The 19,199-nt window shown below is 42.9% G+C and overlaps 4 protein-coding genes across 4 annotated transcripts; 2 read left to right on the forward strand and 2 right to left on the reverse strand.

Moving 5' to 3' along the window:
- Positions 1 to 596: 596 nt before the first annotated feature.
- flt3 (fms related receptor tyrosine kinase 3) lies at positions 597 to 9,784 on the forward strand. Its single transcript, XM_070853206.1, has 24 exons — positions 597 to 671; positions 1,283 to 1,365; positions 1,728 to 1,879; positions 1,970 to 2,094; positions 2,204 to 2,315; positions 2,422 to 2,561; positions 2,742 to 2,920; positions 3,094 to 3,238; positions 3,336 to 3,513; positions 4,007 to 4,107; positions 4,232 to 4,340; positions 4,423 to 4,628; positions 4,727 to 4,839; positions 4,931 to 5,063; positions 5,733 to 5,837; positions 5,926 to 6,036; positions 6,345 to 6,501; positions 6,606 to 6,718; positions 6,797 to 6,918; positions 7,455 to 7,577; positions 7,675 to 7,786; positions 7,876 to 7,975; positions 8,619 to 8,724; positions 8,866 to 9,784. Exons 1-24 carry the CDS (start codon positions 644 to 646, stop codon positions 9,079 to 9,081), a joined length of 3,069 nt encoding a protein of 1,022 aa, XP_070709307.1. The 5' UTR covers positions 597 to 643; the 3' UTR covers positions 9,082 to 9,784.
- urad (ureidoimidazoline (2-oxo-4-hydroxy-4-carboxy-5-) decarboxylase) lies at positions 9,785 to 11,102 on the forward strand. The gene is made up of 2 exons (XM_070853209.1): positions 9,785 to 10,307; positions 10,404 to 11,102. Exons 1-2 carry the CDS (start codon positions 10,127 to 10,129, stop codon positions 10,751 to 10,753), a joined length of 531 nt encoding a protein of 176 aa, XP_070709310.1. The 5' UTR covers positions 9,785 to 10,126; the 3' UTR covers positions 10,754 to 11,102.
- Position 11,103: 1 nt separating this feature from the next.
- On the reverse strand, positions 11,104 to 14,597 carry pdx1 (pancreatic and duodenal homeobox 1). Its single transcript, XM_070853208.1, has 2 exons — positions 13,783 to 14,597; positions 11,104 to 11,824 (listed from the first exon to the last, which is right to left on the reverse strand). Exons 1-2 carry the CDS (start codon positions 14,168 to 14,170, stop codon positions 11,457 to 11,459), a joined length of 756 nt encoding a protein of 251 aa, XP_070709309.1. The 5' UTR covers positions 14,171 to 14,597; the 3' UTR covers positions 11,104 to 11,456.
- A 1,059-nt stretch (positions 14,598 to 15,656) lies between these two features.
- Positions 15,657 to 19,012, reverse strand: LOC139221242 (protein POLR1D). Its single transcript, XM_070853160.1, is given in 4 exon segments — positions 15,657 to 16,430; positions 16,432 to 16,759; positions 18,398 to 18,472; positions 18,893 to 19,012. Coding segments are annotated over 4 exon segments (495 nt in total). The 5' UTR covers positions 18,919 to 19,012; the 3' UTR covers positions 15,657 to 16,364.
- Positions 19,013 to 19,199: the final 187 nt, after the last annotated feature.

Here is a 19,199-nt window from a genome sequence, read left to right on the forward strand (position 1 = left end):
CAAGTTTGCAGGATCAGTGCTCTCTAAGTATTTGCTATCATCCGTCAGCTGCATAAAATTATAAGTAATTTGATCGCTAAATAAACCTGTGCTGAACTGTATCATCCCAAACATTTTATTGCTACAGTTAATGACTTACAGTACAGGCTGCACAAAAACGGATGCATGACAATACAGCATCAGGATAAAAACCAAAGAATGGATAAAACATCTATTATAATATTCATATAGGGAAAGGCATGTAAAATTATTATATTTTAATGTCATCATCTTTTGTCTGCTCCCACATCACAAACATTTTAAAGCATGTTTTACTCAAAAGTAGAAATATAACAATTTCTATAATTTCTTTTAAAATCTCCAAACTTTAAACGTGACTTTATACCCATTTTGAGGCATTTTATTTCACATGATGCTATAATGTTGCCCTCTTAAACAGTTTCTAGCATATTTCTTACCATTTTTCGGTCTTTATGTAGATGTTTGTGGTGTCTAAACGCTGCAGCCAGGCGTGGCTGACAAGCGTCATCATTACCAGTATAACTTCCCCCCGTTTAAAAGGTTCTCGCTCGCATCTTTTACATCAAAGTTTCGCTGTGTGACCCTGTTATGAGCATGTGGCACTGACAGACAGAAAGCATCGATGCGGAGGCACAGAAATATGATTGCGGGTGAGTCAGACCATTTCAAGCCTCTGTTCTGTGGGCTGGCTAATTGGCCCCGCAGAATAAGTCAATTTGAAAAATTTGTGATATTTAAGGCCTGGATTTAAGGGTGTTTAAAGATATATATGATTTTTTTAATCCTAATATTTACAAAAAAATATTATTTTGCATTTTTGGAGATTAAATGACTGATTGTTTTACTTCAGAACCAAATGTTTGATGTTAAAGCATCCAGTGTTGGCATATGGACAATCAGTTGTGGTGCTGAATGAGGAACCTTATACAGTGGATCAAAAGTGGCTAACTTGTAGAGACACTTTATTGTTTATCATATGAAGTGAAACATGAAGCCCTGCTAGAGTGAGGAAATATCAAAATCTAATCCACAGTATGTATGTGTCCCAGTAATAACCAGATGAGTGAAGATTAGACAAGGGTTTTAAATTCTAAATTATAAGTTATAAAGTTATAACTTATCTTTATATGTTGTCATTTCGACTGCACTTGTTTTTATAATTGCACATTTCTTTAAAATCTCCCTTTTTCTACCTGACCCATGCAATTCAGAAATCATACTGTGAATAAACATTTGAATTAAAGCTTTTCTGTCTTTCAAGCTGTTGTCCTGCTGTATGCCGTTGGTCTGCACTGCTCTGATGGTGTGGCAGCGCACAGTGATGTCTGCGAACCCAATGATAAGGTGAAACCTGCCAGGATCTTTGCTATGCTTTAATAGAGCACTTCAAATTAATTGCACATGTATGAACTAGTCTTTCACAGTCACCATGTATTTCAGAGACATTATAACTCTTTGATAAGCTTCAATTAATGCACAGGGAATTGGAATAAAAACATGCATGAACTGACATACTTTAAACACTAGCACAGCTACAGTCTAGAAGAGACAGGATTTGACTTAAAGTGAATTTAGACTGAAGGTTTTACACATTACAATGCTATTTAATGTTTGTTATGCCTTAAACTGCAGCCTTTTGCGTGTGTGTGTTAATGGGACCATGCTCCTTACTGCAGGATGATAAAATAGTGAGTCTTGCCTTTTAGGTGGCATGTTTTGTGCCAGCTGACTATCTGAACGAATCCAGTCCTGTCACCGTAGAGGTGTGTTTTGGGAAGAAACTTATCATCTCCTTGGAGCAGTTCTCTGAATACCCTGTTTGCAACTGGAGCAGAGGAGCAGAGCCACTTCTCGTAGTGTAAGTGGATGGTGGTCTGTGTGTATATTTACCTGTGTGTTTTTCTTTATGTATATGATTAAACTGAGGCTTTTCCTTAAACCTCACCAGAAGTGGGAGTCAGTCAATGGTCCTACCACCGCTTTCTGAGACAGATTCAGGGGAGCACACGCTGAGTTGTGAAACTAGCAACGGGACCGTGTCCTCTGTGGCCGTGTCTCTTCATGTCGTAATGAGTGAGTAACACCTCTCACAATGATCCGTCAGCACTCAACACAGCAAACAAACACTAGACTGATGCGGTAAAAAAATAAAATACAAACAGTTTTCATTTATTCTTTACAGCACGTCCCACAAAACCAAAGTTCACTTTGGACAAAGTGGATGTCCGGGGAAGTTCCCCTCATTTCATGTGTATCTCTGAAGGCTGCCCAAAGCCCACACTGAAATGGTCTGGGTAAGATTTTATATGCTCAATTCAGAGGATGACACTAACTTTACTGAAAAGCATCCTATTACAGTGTGAGTTTCTGAGTGATGATGTTTTTCCTCCTTTTGAACAGGAACAATAACGGTAAAGATGTTCCGGCCGAGAGTGGGAGGGTAGCGGGCACAATATCTAGTAGTGAATATTCTGCTGCAGGAGTGATGTGCTGCACTACTAACGTTGAAGGACAAGAATGCTCCCAACTGTATGACTACGGTAATTAAATATTTCAACAAACCCATTGAATATATCCTACAAAAGATTCATCCATAATTTGCTCCAGTTTTGATCTTCACCCACCAGTTTACAGCCCAGGGACTATCTCTAGTTAATCCTGCCATAGCAAACAATTAATTCAAATAAATGAGTGACTGAAGGCCCCACTGTGTCTTTCAGACCTAGACACAGACTTCATGAAAAATAACGAGGTTTCTAATGTGACCGTGAGCCCCGGTCAGCCTTTACTGCTTCGCTGCAGAATACGGCAGGATTGGCCGCCGTTTTCTGTGTGGGAGAGAGGCAGCAGAGTAATGGATGCCAGCACATTAGCGTGTTCTTCTAAAGTCAAGATGGAGGTACAGCAATTCACACTGAGAGCTTCTTTAGATTTCCATGTTTGAATTCTTCATCTTTGTCTATGTTTGCCTTAAAACTAAGTCGCCTTTTTAATAGAGTCTAAAGCACAAAGCACAAACTACCTCATGATTTTTCCCATTAAAATCATGAAAACTCTATGTCTTTGTCCCAGATCTGCATTAAAAATGACACACATTTTGCAAGTCGGATGGCCTATCTGTTCATCGAATCAGTCAGTGTGGACCACAGTGGCACATATACCTGCAGGCATCCAGAGGACAAAAACAAAATCAAATCAGTTTACATTCATGTCCAGGGTGAGTAGAACTGACTTCACTTTATTCTCTTTCTCTGTGCCCTGTTACCATTGAATCTTTCTGGTAATTTCTAACATTCAATCTTGTGTTGTCTCAGCTGAGGGTTTCCTCTCTGTCCAGCTGGATAAGAGCAAGATCATACCACTTCAGAATGCATCCAAATCCTGCTTGCAAGCCAGTGTTTCCTACCACCCTGTGCTCCAGCGCTGCTCCTGGGAAGCTCCTGATAAAACTGTGACTAAATGCATCAGGGACGATTGGGTGACAAAACACAGGTAGTTGAATGAAGCAGTGTCCCTGGAGCTGAACTCTATTAATGGCCTTTTCAACGTAAATGTGTGTCCCTAGTGTGGGTTAGGGTTAAAAGACAATTCTCCCTCTGTTACTTCTGCTCCACCTTTCAGTGAATGTGGGTGAAACGCTGTTTGGATTTGGCTTCCTTTATGACATCATATGGGGATCTATTTAACATGTGACTTCGTCCCAATAATATGAGAATGTCAAAGGGAAGAGCAAAGCACATAGATTGTTCTGTTCTGAAAACAGCTGCCATGTCTCCTATGAGAAAAATAATGTGGTTTATGAAAATTAAACCGTGTAAACCTGATCTAATAGGACTTTCAAATACAAGTATGAACTTGAAAATGGGCAGAATATGGGACATTCAACAGACAACTACTATTGGGACATATAATCACATGATATGAGTTAAGATAAAAGAGTTATGACTTTTGGATGGTTTCATTTGAATGCTGGCTATCTCCTCAGGACTGTGAAACTATGTGATCCACTCAAATCAGGAGATTATAAGTTACATCTGGAGGCTGGAGGACAAAAAGAAACACAGACTATATCAGTGTGTGTTGTAGGTAAGATAGAGATTTATTGTGTTTGTGTGGTATTTTTTAGTGAATACATTTCTGTGCTTTAAACTTTAAACTACAATTATATTTGAAAAGGGGTAAAACTCATTGTCTGCTGACGTCATTTCAGACCCACCAAAGTTCAAATTCAGCAAGGTTGATAATACCATCACCTGTGAGACCGCGAGTCTTGTGCCAGCAAATTATACCTGGATGTCATGTTCTTCGTCCAATGACAGGTACAGGTACCGTTGTTAGAGCCCTGATGTACACACTCACACGCGTACATACTCAGATTCAGATTTCCTCTTCGTTTCATAGCAGTTGTGGTGAAGAAGACTCCTCCTGGAAAGAGATCCCAGGCGCATCTCAAACAGATTCCAATATCTTCTGTAACAAGAAAATCCAGAGCTCTCTGAGCAGCGATCTAATGGAGGGAAAACCATTACGTTTTTGTCTGACAAACTCAGTCGGCACCTGGTGCAAAAACTCAAGATACTACCCACCTTCGCCCCAGGCCTCCAGAGGTAGCAAGTTCAATGTCACTTTACAAAATCATGAAATGTAATTGCCTTGTGTTTTTCGATTACTGTCATTAGAAACTGTCCTTCAATGCTATTTTTAGGTGATCCAAATAATGATAACGATGGCACGATGGTGCTTAAAGTAGGCAGTTTGCTTCTGCTGCTGGCTTTGGCAGTTGTGAGCGTGGTGCTCATATACTTTGTCAAAAAGAAGGTATATATCACACATCAACACATATATACACACATATACCAACACAAACAGAGATGAGGACATGATGCCGACCCCTTTGTTTTTCCAATAGAAAGCCCAGTATCAGCCCCAGCTTCAGATGATCCAGATGGTTGGACCCAATGACAATGATTACATCTACATAAACTTCAAGGACTTTGAGTACGACCTGAAATGGGAGTTTCCCAGGGAGAACCTGGAACTGGGTATGAATTACACCAGGCAATAAAGATGATACCGGACTTAAGTGGTGAATTTCTAAAAGAAAAAGTGTCAATACAACAGTGCAAAAATACTCCATTACATGTAGAAGATCTGCATTTAAAATATGGAGTAAAAGTACAAATTATCATCAGCAAAATTGATTTAAAAGTAAAAGTACCTGTTTTACAGCAAACCAGCCTCTATTAAATTATTAATACTGATACATCAATGAGTAGGCAGGCTGTTATAGCTAGCCCCCTTCAAATGGTCACAAAATACATCTGAGTGGTTGTGAGATGATTGATGGGAGAGGAAAGGAGAAAAAACAAAGTTCTGCTACATTTGGATACATTTTTGAGTGTACTTTTTCCTAATCTTTGCTTGGGCCTCAAACAGTTTTTTAAATGAAACGTGAGAAATTTAGTAATTACTCTAAAAAATGAATAGACATTTGCAGAGGGACATAGGTCCTAACTGATACTGCTTTTTGATAAGAAGCCAAGAGTTGGGTAATGCTGGTTTAATCTTCAACAGTGCATTGTTTTTAGTGAGCATATCCGATGTTTTTTATGGAAAATGTCAATCTGAAAAGTAACTACTGACCACAGTTGATAAAAAAATGTAGTGAAGTTGCGTCAGTGTGACTTTGAGTGTTTCTGCGTCCTACCCAGGTAAAGAACTGGGCTCTGGGGCTTTTGGCATGGTGGTGCAGGCTACAGCTTACGGCATCAACAAGCCTGGAGTCTCACAGCAGGTGGCTGTCAAGATGCTGAAAGGTCAGTGGTCCATACATTTCATGTGCGAGTGAAAGGCGAAATGTTATGGAGGTCATTCCAGCAGCTGATGTGGTCTTTGACCCTGCAGAGAAGCACCAGCGAATGGAGAAGGAGGCGCTGATGTCAGAGCTCAAGATGCTGACACACATCGGTCACCATGCCAACATTGTTAACCTGCTCGGGGCATGCACAGATTCAGGTACATTTACATTACAATTACACACACTCACTACAAATATAGTATATACATTAAATAAACATTTCATAAATAGGCTATAGCACTATATAATGGAGTGGTAAGCAGATATAAATGTTTATTTATGTATGTACCCACAAGAGGAGACTGCTATACAAATAGATGTTGAATGACAATATAGTAAAACTTAGTAAAGTTTGTCTTCATAGGAGAAGTTATACATTTTGACACACACAGTACATTAATAAACACTTCAGAATGCCCTTATATCTGCTTGCTATGGATCATTATTTTTTATTTTCCTTATACAGGGCCTACATTCCTGATTTTCCAGTACTGCTGTTTTGGAGATCTACTGAACTACCTAAAGAAAAACAGAGAACGCTACCACAAGTCTGTGACTGATGCTTTCAACAAGGACCGTTTCAGCAGCCTCTACCAAAACCAGCAGCCCAGGAGAAGCTCTAGGTGGGTACTAGAGGAACAACAGAACAATGCTGGGAATAATTTGCTAATAAGGCCAACAGTGCGGTTTTTACAATGATAGCTGGGTCACGTTTGTGTTTTCTCAGTGAGGTAGACACAGCAGCAGACAATTACGTGCCCATGTATCGCGCGGCCACCAGAGGGCAGGAGGACATCGTCCTCCTCACCCTCAACTATGATGGCGTGGACGGCTTTGAAGGTGAAAAATGTACCATCTGAAATCTAATATATCAACTAACATATGAACACCTATAGCTCATTGTGTGGATATCTGCAGACCCAGAGATCTATGAAAACCCAGATGATGAGGCAGACGACCTGCAAGCCCTGACCTTCGATGACCTGCTCAGCTTTGCCTTCCAAGTGGCCAAAGGCATGGAGTTCCTGTCCTCCAAGAACGTGAGGGACGAGGGGCCACACTAGGGGGGCCACACTCTACGTTTACATCCGCCAAGCACACACAGAAACACAGCTGATGCTTTTCACTTTCCATATTTTGATGCTTCAAATTGATGAGCATCACTAAAACTTGTTACCGAACAAGTACCAAACAATCAGCATCTCTAGCTTCTCAGGTGTGAGGCTTCTTTTTATTATGTGATAGTAAATCTATCATTTTGAGGATTTGGGCTGTCAATCGGATAAAAAAAGCTATTAATTTTGGTTGTGGAAAATTGTTATGGGCATTTTTGACAAAACAATCAGTCAATTGATCATATATAAAACATAATTGTAAATCTGTTGTCACACACTGTCAGCCTCCAAAACTCACGTTTCATGTTGATTCAGTGAAGTGACGCATCAACAAACAACCAAAATGTTAACATTTGAGTATCAAGCTGCTGTTATGGTGGTTGGTCTTTGTTGATTATCCATAATTATGAATACATGTAATATTAGTACTAATCCTGACGACTGGCCTTGTCTGTCTGCAGTGTATCCATCGAGACCTGGCGGCTCGAAACGTGTTGGTGACAAAAGACAGACTGGTGAAAATTGGTGACTTTGGACTGGCCCGGGACATCGAAAATGACTCCAACTATGTTGTGAGAGGAAATGTACGTCAGCTGTTATTTTACATCACTCACTGGCTGCTAAGCTTTTGCATATGTTCATCACACACTACGTGTCTGACGTGGCTGTGCTGTCTGTCAGGTGCGTTTGCCAGTGAAGTGGATGGCTCCAGAGAGTACCTTCCAGGGGATATACACCATGAAGAGTGACGTCTGGGCTTATGGCATTCTGCTCTGGGAGATCTTCTCACTCGGTATCAGCCGTGCATTTTAGAAAAATAAGCACACAGTGAGCTCCTGCATAGTGATTAACACCAGCTGTTTGTCTAACTGCTGGTCTCAGGTGTTACTCCGTACCCGGGCATGAAGGTGGATCACAAGTTCTATTCCATGATTGAGAGTGGATTTAAGATGGAGTGTCCGTACTACGCCAACAAGTCTGTGTAGGTGTCCTCCACGTGTTTGCTGGCCTTAAGTCTCCCCAGTAAATGGAGATTCAATATGATCTCTGCACACTGTCATGATAAAGCTTATATTTTTATCATCTGAGCAATAATTACAATGAGGACTAGCGATAAAAAAGCTATTTGAGACAGTGTAAATAGTTTTGTGAATGAGTGGCAACATCTGGAGACAGTGGTGGAAAGAATCAATTTGTAAAATACAGTTCTGAGGTACTTGTACTTTACTTGACTATTTTCTACTACCTTACATTTCTACTAAGTTTAGTAACTAGGTACATTAATACCCCAGTGCAGTAAGAGTATTTCAGCCTATTTTCAAGTACAGTTAATTTTGATTACACATAATTGTACAATAATTTTGTCAGTTTCTTTACAATTAACAATACTTATACTTATGATGCTTTGAGGAGATTTTGCTGATAATACTTCAGTACTTTTACTTAAGTAGGATTTTTACCTGTAATGGAGTATTTTAATTGTTGTAATGTCACTTTAGCCTAAGTAAATCTTAAGTAGATCTTAGTAGTTCTTCCACCTCTGTCCTGATAGATAGAGGTAGAGGAGCTGTTGCGAAATCTGTGAATATTTAATCTCTTTTCTCCATGACTTTCTTCTTCTCCAGGTATGAGATGATGTGTAAGTGTTGGGCCCTGGATCCCTGCAGCCGGCCATCTTTCTCCAAACTGGTGTCCTTTGTGTGCGATCAGCTGACAGACAGAGAGGAGAAGGTAGTCCTGTAGAGCAGCCGCAACACACTGTGGGCAGAAACACCCTATCTGAAGCAGAGCTTTAACTCCAGTAAATATTCTATCTGACCTATAATCAGCATTACAATCTAAACGTATTCCTTTTCCGCCTTCATCTTTCAGCTCTACCACAACATGCTCGACCAGACATCCAGCGACTACCAGAATGCACCAGCCATTCTGGACATTTCTGCCTTGACAAAACAGAGTGAGAGCAAGATGCAGTCGGCCAATGACTACTGTCGAACCCACGCCACTGAAGAAAACAAAGGGGAAACGTCCGACTCGGACACCGTGGATGCTGAGGAGAAGCTCCTGAAGCCATCTGATACAGAGTGATCGATTGTCGATCAAATATTGAATCTATATTATAAAACAGTTATAATCATAGTAATACAGAGGGATGTACTTGCTTTACACTCATTTTTAGACTCAGGTGGGATTGAATAAGACACACTGAACAGAAAATTTCATAATCTGCAGAAAGAACAAAAAAGAATGATATTCTCACCATGAAAATGTGGTCTGACTATGAGTACCAAATTTTTGTTTTCTATGAGTTTCAATTGTGCAGCTAAAAATCAAGGTTTCATAAAAGGATCCTGGATACCCTCAGAACTACATATGTGACATATGTACATAGACAGGGAGGTTATACTACGATAACAGATCAAAGTTTGGTTTTAGATTCTATTATTGTTATGCATATGGAAACAACATTTTGCCTTAAAATGTCAGTAATCATTTTGTGGTCCGTTCTATTATGTCAGCAGCTATTAAACCCAATTTCTGTACACATTCATATATTTTCTAAACCGTAGCGTTCCTATTTTTTGAAACATCTGAATGGATTTTTTTCATATTTTGTAGCTACATGTTTAAACGTTATACCTGCAATAAAATGTACTTTATGATTGAATGAAAAAGGTTCATCCAAAATATTATTGTCACTCCTCACATTGTTTTATTTGAGTGATTTCCGGAAGCCTGAAGAGGAATAACTATTCAGCATTTGACAAGAAAAGAGGAAATTCTACAGAAATGTCCAGCCAATTATCTGTGACCCCCATCGCACTTGAAACATAAGCTACCTGTTGCTGTCTTGGTGCACTAGGAGACGCCAGAGATCAGAGTCAGCATGTTGGAGAAGCCAGTTTGCATCTAAAATTTGCACTTGTCTTTAAACTCCACAGCAGACTCCTCTTTTCAGCGTCAGATGATGGCAAAGAAAATATTAACCACAGACAGGCGTAGGGTGTGTGTGTGTGTGTGTGTTGGGGTAGGGGTGGTTGTTCTGTGTCCACCAGTGCATTAACCCTTGTTGCAAACTCTTGTCCGAAGGTCAATAAGCATCGAGTGTGCAACATCTACCCTGCGCCCCACTATGAGAATGGACATCGCCGCAGTAAACGCTCTCTCGTACGAGGATTTTGTGAATATTTTCGGCAACGTGGTGGAGAAGTGTCCCATCATAACAGCTGCTGTGTGGTCGAGGCGTCCCTTTGCGAGCTTGACAGCTCTGGAGGCCTCGATCAGTGACTTCATCGATGCTCTCCCAGAGTCAGGTGAGACTTAAAACCTGATTCGCTGCGCGCAACGATGCGGATAAAACAGTATATCAAGAAAACTGAGCGCAATCGCCTGTCGATGTTTGGTTCCAGGTAAGGAGGGGATCCTCAGGTGTCACCCGGACCTCGCGGGCAGGGACCTCCAGAGCGGCACCTTGACCCGGGAGTCGCACGAGGAGCAGGCAGGAGCCGGGATGGACGCGCTGAACCCCGCGGAGTCCTCGCGCATGGCCCGGCTCAACGAGGAGTACAAGGAGCGCTTCGAGTTCCCGTTTGTCGTCTGCGCCCGGATGCACGACAAGGCCAACATATTACGGCAGCTGTCCGAACGGTGCCGCAACGGGCGCGTGGTGGAGAGGGCGCGCGGCATCGAGGAGGTGAAGAAGATCTGCTGCCTGCGTCTCCAGGGGCTCGTGCTCAGTGACGCTCCCAACAAGTTATGACCCTCAGTCTCTGCAGTTTATGTGGGGACGCAAAGACAGCTCTCGGGCCTTTAATAGGCTGCGATATTTGCTTTAATCCAAATTTATTAAGTGTGCTATTCATCCATCATTCTGTACAATGAATTCTTCAAACAATAAAATGTGTGCCATTGATTCTCATTCAACACTTTCCATTATATGACCTTATATACAAGTGGACGATGATAAAATAACAAATACAGCCATTTTACGCATAGCCTATGTGCATTCCGTACTATTCACATGTCTGACATGAAGAACAACGAAATGTGTAAAACTCAATATGAATTTGTGCAGCTGAATCCACGTCGCTGCCTCTAAAAATGGGGGGAAAGTATGTTGTCCTGAAATGATCTGGTTGTCTCGGGATGCCATCTGGTGCCCAAAACACCCCAAAGCACGCAGGGTGAAGAGGGATGAAGAAACGAGCCCCTCAGTCCAGTAAATGTCAGACAGTGGCGTCCGATAAGGAGGATCACTGGAAAACGGGAACCAGATGTAAACACCTCCTCACAGCTGAACTCTAAAAAGGGAGTCATGTGTTTCAATCTCTCCATTATCGCTAATTATCCTAAATCCCCTCACATGGGGCTGCGCTAACATCAGGATTTGTAAAAAATAAAATAAAAAAAGATCCCTGCAAAGTGAGTTCATTAAGTCCCAGTCCTGCGACCCTCCTGTTGGTCTACGCGGCCTCTCGGGACCCAGCAGCGGAGAGGGGGAGAGCGTGCAGCGGGGAGACAGGGGGGGAGGAAGAGGTGACCCCTCTCGCGGCCCCCCCCTGGTCCGCGGAGGTGATGGCGGAGTCCTGGTCCGGGTCGGTCCCCCTCGCCCTCCTCCGGTCCTCCTCCTTCTTCCACTTCATGCGCCGGTTCTGGAACCAGATCTTGATGTGGCGCTCGGTGAGGCTCAGGGTCAGCGCCAGCTCCACGCGGCGCGGCCTGGAGATGTAGCGGTTGAACAGGAACTCCTTCTCGAGCTCCAGCAGCTGGGCGCGCGTGTAGGCGGTCCTCGTGCGTTTGTTTTCCTCAGTCTCCGCCATCACGTACGATCCTGGAGACAATCAGAGTCAGTGTGCTCACAAATGAGAATTTACGGGTTTATTATCAGTTTGTTTGGACTTAGCAAAGTCACTCTTTGTGTATTTTAGTGGATTGTATTTATCATAAAGCGAGGATTAGATTTTCTAAATACTTTTATGCTTTATTGGAGGTGGATTTGTTATATTTTGGTACCCAGGTACCCGCAGAAGGCCGCTGCACGGTGTGTGTTTGTCTTATGATAGCCAGTAAAATAAACATTTATTCACTTGTAATGTTACAAGGAAATTTGCAGTTACTTGAACTGTACCCAATGTTGACACATCGTGCTGCTTTCAAGACATGAAAATTCAGTTTTAGTGCAGATACTAAAGATTCAAAGTGTTAACAATTTTGGAGATTAAGATTTCGGTTATGTTTGTTGTTTCCTCTGTAAATAAATACATGAACCAATTTGAGCACATGTGGCAATTTGGATCTAAAATCCATACCAGTGACCAGGCTTTGGAAATAAAACGCAGAGTTTGCATCTATCTACTTTTGTGATATCAGGACATTTTAATCCGGTTCATTCACTTGCACACGGAGGGGGTTTGTTTTGTTGCAGCCTGTTTTTAGGGGACACTGATGGTGAGAGAGAAATCAGTCACTTTTCACAGGATATAAAGCCGGGACCTCCTCAGTCCTCTGCCCGAGCAGGACCAGGGTCCAGGGGACTCAGAGCTTCACCTCATATATCAAAACGGAAAAAAAAACATTTTATGGAAAAGTAAACCTGACCTACAGTTTGCCTTATTAGTCATCTGTTGCTTTAAGATTGTGCCTTTTAAAAGTTTTGTCCTGCGTAAACTTCACATCAACAAACAAGTTAATTTGACCAGAGCGGGACTGACGATGCGTTATTAAAATAAACTTTTCTCCCCCTAGAAATTTGTTTTTTGGTTGATTCGAAATGAAAGTTAAATTGATATATATATAATTATAGACAACAATTTAATTGTAACCATTTTGGTAATGGAAAAATGGTGTGTAGCCATTGGCAGTATAAATGTGTGTTTACCGAGACACAAATGACTGCTTGGGCCACTCAGTCAGCCTAAAAAATATGAATTGATTAAAAAAAAAAACCCTCTATCAGCCTCTTGGCGTCATCTTGTCTGATTCAAAACTTTTCGCAGTTTATTGCCAAATTTACTGGAATTGTTAGCCAATGCCCATTAAAGTCATAGATTAATCCCAGAAGTGGGCCACAGTGCCAGAGGACAGGACTCGGACAGTGAATCTATGATTAAAAAACGTCTTACAACAAATCAGAGGCGCTGAATAAAAATGTGTTGGAAGGTCTGAAACTTTTCTGAGAAGGTGATAAGTAGGTCTGTTTTAGCTGAAGACACTTTGTGCTCTAGTTTGTTCATATTTCAACCCGCCTCTCAGAAAACTAACCAGAGTTTAGTTCTAAGTAAACCCAGCAGTCTTGTCTAATCAAAAAGAGAAAAAATGATTCAGTAATTTAATTCAAATTATAAGATTTTGTGGAACCAAAGTCAAATAATTCACTGTTGATATAAAAGATCTATTTCATGTTGTCTACTTCAGTAAAAGACGCCTGTGGTAGATTTGGTCGTTTTAGCGGCCTATTGTCCTCTCTAGGATTCAGCCTGTTGGTGGTTTAAGATATGGCGATTTATACAAATGTTTTGTAAAGACAAAACCTACATTTTTGTGACGATAAGACCTGATAAAAGCGAGTGCTGACCTTCCGGGCCTTTTACAGATTGACTGACAAGGTAAACTGAAACACCCAGGATCATATTGTTGGGAGCATGATGTCACGACCAGGCCTCACACACACTGAGCGCTATGACTACAGAGAAATGCTGTAAACAAATCTGTTCATGTATTTAGAAATCTGCGTATATCGGGGAGTGATTGTCTTTGTAAGAAAATTGTAGACGTGTTTGGAGGAGTTACCTGCCCACTGTCCCTTCCAGGTGTGTGAATGAGATTTTGTGGTTTTCATCCAGGGGAAAGGGAGGTGGTATCTGCTCTGATCCCCCGTGTCTCCATAGCCTGCAGCGGGTGGGAGAGAATGCTGCTGCTGCTGCTGGAGGCCCTGAGGATGGTGGAGCTGTGGCACACCTGGATCCTCCCGCATGGGTAGACTGTAAGAGGGGGCGATGTCAGGAAGGCTGGCCTGCTCCAAGGCTCCCATGGCCGGCGGCGTGTAGACAGAGTGGACCTGCCTGCCCATGTAGAGGCAGGCCGGAGGGCTGTGGCTGTAGTCCTCCCCCTGTGGTCTCTGGTAGGCACAGGCGTCTTTAAAAACCTGAGAAGGATAATAATGATCTTCCTGATTCATGGCTTCCACATGTACCGTATCTGCGCACTGCTTCGGCGTGCACCCTCTGCGCTACCTGCCCTGTGGCGCAACTGCGAGGGCCTCGCAGCTCCACACAGGTGTGTCACTCTGTCACCATGTGACTCCGCAGCGCCGAAGCCATTGGTTTCACTGTTTGCTCAAAACGACAGACCTATAGCCTCCCAGCTTCCAGGATATTCTGCAGCTTGTGGGATTTTTTTCTTCAGCAAATTGAGCCGCGCGTAAATCAATGCCACTCTGCAAATACCGCAGCGTTTACCTGGCATCCACCTGTGTTTGCCCCCCCACTGGAGCAACAGGCACCTGAGCCCCTGCACGCACAGAAACTGGTTACAGAGGTCCTTCTTAGTCTAGAGCGCGCGAACCTAACACGTTTCATGCAGGATTGTCCTCAAACACTGAAGCATCGACACTTTATATGGATATATCTCCCGTGTGCGCTCTGCGGCTGGTAAATCGATATGTATGGCGCAAACATTGGTTGACCTGCCAGATAAGAGACCTGGATGGAGAGACAGTTGTCTTGGAAACTCAGGTGAAAAGCCCAAACACCAGAGTCTATCGTCACAACAACTTTTCCTCACTTGTCTGCACCTTTCTGACTTTTATAACGGACCCATTACACTTCTGTAAATGCATCATTTAACACCATTTAGAGCGCCCGGGCGCGCGGTCCCCGCACGAAGGGCCGGGGGATGACAAACACGGAGCCGTTGCACTCTCGCCATGTTTGCTGGCCATTAGCCCCCGGCGGGTGTGTGTCTCCCCCATTAAGCAGCAGCTCTCGTGGTAAACCAATTAGTCTGGAGTGAGTCACAGAACTCAATTAACCAGCGTGCGCGTGGAGCGTGTCTCTCGAGCTCTCCTGCGCGTTTATACAACGTGTTGATCAGAGTCACATGATCAGAGTGATTTACCTACTTTTCACGTAAACTGGACAGGACGACGGGGCTTTTACCTCGATAGCGTGTATCAATAGACTATTTGCACGGAGTTCTTCAAAAGCAATTATGGCACTTTCCACGTATCTTAATGGGGCACTCAGTGATGCAATAAAGTTCAGGCAAACCAATTCTGTACAAATCAGCCGCTGCACCACGGCCTAATGGTGTTTATATTTGATCACTGTTTCAGAAAGGAAGGAAACAGTTAACCGAAGCTATTCCCGCCACGGTGGACAGGGACAACGAGATTTATGAAGCATGAGGGCCGTCAAACGCATTTCAGCTGACTTTCCAGAGGCTGGATTTTGCGTAATGGCTCAAGCGAGGAGTGGAGCAGGTTGTAGTCTGCTAATAGATGCCACGATCGAAGAGGCGGACAGTTGTCACGTTTATAAAACGCTCTGGATGCGGAACAATAAAATAGTGCAGGCTTAAACACATGGATGGACAGCACTGTGAACGCTTGAACACATGTCCATCTGTTGTCCTGAAACCCCAATGACCACAGAAACAGGTGGAAATACTGTAATAGTAGTAGTAGTATTGTTATTAAAGCCTTATTAAAACACTATTAATCCATCGCTACAGACCTCTTGTTCACGAGGACTCCAGCACATGTAGGAGTGTCAGGAAAGCAACATTTTTTTCTCCTTTGACAAACAAAACCGTTTCTGATAGGCGGTATACACATGTCAAAAAGTTGGACACGCGATAAAATGTGCTTACCCAGTGGCGACAGCTTATGTAAACACTGTGACCAGTGAATAATGACACCAGAATGGTAATGACATTATAATTGGGATCTCAAATCTCTTCTATACTGTAGGTGAAACAGAATCACACCAAACAAAACAAAAAAACCCCCAAAAAGTCAAAAGTGGTTTCCTGAGCTATAAAGGCCACTTGGGAGTTTATTCACTCCAATTTCAGTGGAAAATATCAAAAGAGTGTGGCTTTAAGAGGAGATTAAGGGTGTCAGATAACCTCAACAACTACAAAATGGTTATAATTTCAAAAGTGAAAAGGTCAGTAAACAACCACATTAAGACATTTGTGCACCTTTTTCCACAAGGAGGAATAAAAACATGTCTTCTGGGGCCCAGGACAGGCCCCTGAGCCCCACAGCAGCTCTGTGAGGTGTGTTAGAAGGTCAGAGAGCAGCTTCAGGAGTGTCCTCCTCTGTGCTCCCTGCAGGAGGAGTGGCTTTTATAAAATCAACGTCCCTAAAATCAAAGTCTCTGCTCTGGACAGGAGTCTTTACTGGTGCAGTCTGTGTCTGTCTTTGTCTCCGCTCTGACTGTCCCTCCCACATCTCCGCTCTCTGTTGTCTCTGTGCCTCCTCTCTTTGTCTCTATCCTGCTTTTTATCTTTGTTATTGCAGCTGTCCCTGTGATGGTGTTTATGGTCTCTGTGGCCTCCTCCTCCTCCTCCTCCTCCACTGCTCCTGTGATCTCTGGGAGGTGTTCTGCTGCGGTCACGGCTTCCTCGCGGGGAGTCGCTCCTCAGGCGCCCTCTTGTGGCGGAGAGGCCGGCTCCGGGCGCACCGCTGCGCCGCTGCAGGCCGGTGGAGCGCAGGGTGTTGAGGAGGAAGCGCTTGTTGGTGCTGCGCAGAGGACACTTCAACCTGACAGAGGAGCGAACAGATACACCGGTTTATTACACTCAGGATTTATTTCAGAGGGATTAGCAACCTTGGGAGTTAAAAAACGAACACATTGTGGGTATTTTATAGGCTTATTCCAGTATTAAGTATCTTATTACAATTTTTAGGCCAGCAAATACATAACGATACAGTATATGCCCACCAGAATCATTATGTATTTCATTGAAGGCTTTGAAATAGCATGTCAATGTAAGACATGTCTTTGTGTTATCTCATGTCGAGAAATAAGATAAAAAGCATATAAATTACAATGAATCAATCAATAAATGGGGTAAATTTGATTCATGATCTCAGTGTTTCTAAAATCCTGACTATGACCTCTCATACTAACTCTGAACAGGAGAGGGCTGGTATCCAGTACACTCTGTACACTGTCCACACTATCATTGGAATTAGCTGCACCACAAACTGGTGCACTGGTTAACACTGTTGCCTCAAAGCAAGAGCATTCCAGTTTCTAATCTGCTGGGCGGCTGATTTGAACCTGCGGTCTTTCTGTGTGGAGTTTGCATGTTCTCTCTGTGCTTGCGTGGGTTTTCTCCGGGTGCTCCGGCTTCCTTCCACAGTCCAAAGACATGCAGGTTAGGTTAACTGGTGACTCTAAATTGCCCGTAGGTGTGAGTGTGTTGGCCCTGTGATTGCCTGGCAACCAGTCCAGGGTTTATCACGCCTCTCGCCAAATGTCAGCTGGAACTGGCTCAAGCTCCCTCGCGACCCTTAAGTATAAACGGTATAGACAATGGACGGATGGATGGATGGCCAAACTGAAGTTAGAGACTCATTCCTTTTAAGGCGTATAAAGCTCTGCCTGCTGATATCTGTGATAACGTGTCATTGCGTTAAGAAGTGTGTGTGTGATGATGACCACTTGGTGTTACTGCATTATCTACTTTTATTAAAGCTGTACATACATAAATCATTTGTTCTCAGGGTTTTCTTGTAGATGATATCTAGATCTGAATGAGACGTTCCAAATAAATCCAGCTTCACTGACTGCTGAGTTAGTTTGGCTATTTAAAATTACACATTCACAAAGCGGCAATGAGCAACAAATATGTAAATAAACAATGTATTTAGCTGGTTATACTATAATTAAATGTTTCAACATTTATCAGTGTCATTATGAAGACAATCTGGGAATGACCAATAATTACTAACAAAACAATTTTGCCAGCTACAGTCATGTTCACTTCACTCACCTAGGACAGTATAGTAAATTAGTATAACAAACCCATAACTGGACAGGCCTACACCGATGACACATGATCTCAATTCAGAGAAGAGTAAATGATCGAGTATTGATGGCGTGGGATTCATATGCTTATTCAACTGCAAACAGTAAGATTGTTGATTTAAAGAAATGGAGCTGCAAAGCATGCACCTGAAAGGCATCATGTCTGTGGAGCTATCCTTCGTGCTGGGCACGACAAATACAACAAATAGGATGGCAGAGAATATAACACAGAAACAAGACAAACTGCACACAGGCTAAATGTGAACACAAGAGAACAAAATCTGCCCCAGTGCAGGGACAGCTAAGCGGATAAGTGACAGATGTGTGCAGACTGATACAGATGGCTTGTCAAACACAGCGCTCACCATCCTGCCGGGCCCATGGTCTCTGCCCTCAGCCGGGCCCTGTCAGTCTCCTTGAGGAGCTCCTCCACTGCACGTCTGCAGAGGCAAACACAGCAAAACATGAGTCATGTGGAGGGGAGGACATGGGGGAGACACGGAGGACGGAGATGACACAAAGCTCAAGGGGGAGCCAAGTGGAGGGTAACTAAATGAAGTGAGAGAAAACAAAGTGTAAAGGAGAAAGTGAATCACGAGTTAGTGAATGAGGAAGAGCGACAGCGTCCTCGTTTGACCCGAGCAGCTGAATCAGCAGAGAAACCTCATTTAGCCGACCTTTGACCACACGGACAGCTAATGTTAGCGGATATGGTTGCACATTAAATACAACAGCTGACCGCCAAAAATACCCCTCCTCACTGATGGATGCGGTTTCTGGAGTAAAGCTAGCTAAAGACGCGTGCTAACAGCAGCTGTAAACGCTAACCGAGGATAATAAAGAGCTGAATAAATACATACTTTTCAAGTTCATTATCCTCTGCCATCGCGTCGCAATCAATACCACGCTGAAAGAAAATTAATTCGACTAAAATCGATGGTTGTATGTTAATTAGCGCAGCATCTTTTTTGTTTACTCCTCCGTGAGGTCCTTCAGCCGAGGACCCTGTGTTTTTTGCTGTCCTTAGCGATGCCTGATCATTTCCAGCAGTCGACCCAAAGTCTTTCTGTAACACAAAACCTTGCAAAAATAACTATACCAGAAAATAACTTGAAATTTGAATTCAAGCTTTGTTTTTTTGCTCGTTTTTTTACACTGTTAATTAAA

Source organism: Pempheris klunzingeri, chromosome 21 (genome assembly GCF_042242105.1).
Source record: "Pempheris klunzingeri isolate RE-2024b chromosome 21, fPemKlu1.hap1, whole genome shotgun sequence".
Taxonomy (NCBI): Eukaryota; Metazoa; Chordata; class Actinopteri; order Acropomatiformes; family Pempheridae; genus Pempheris; species Pempheris klunzingeri.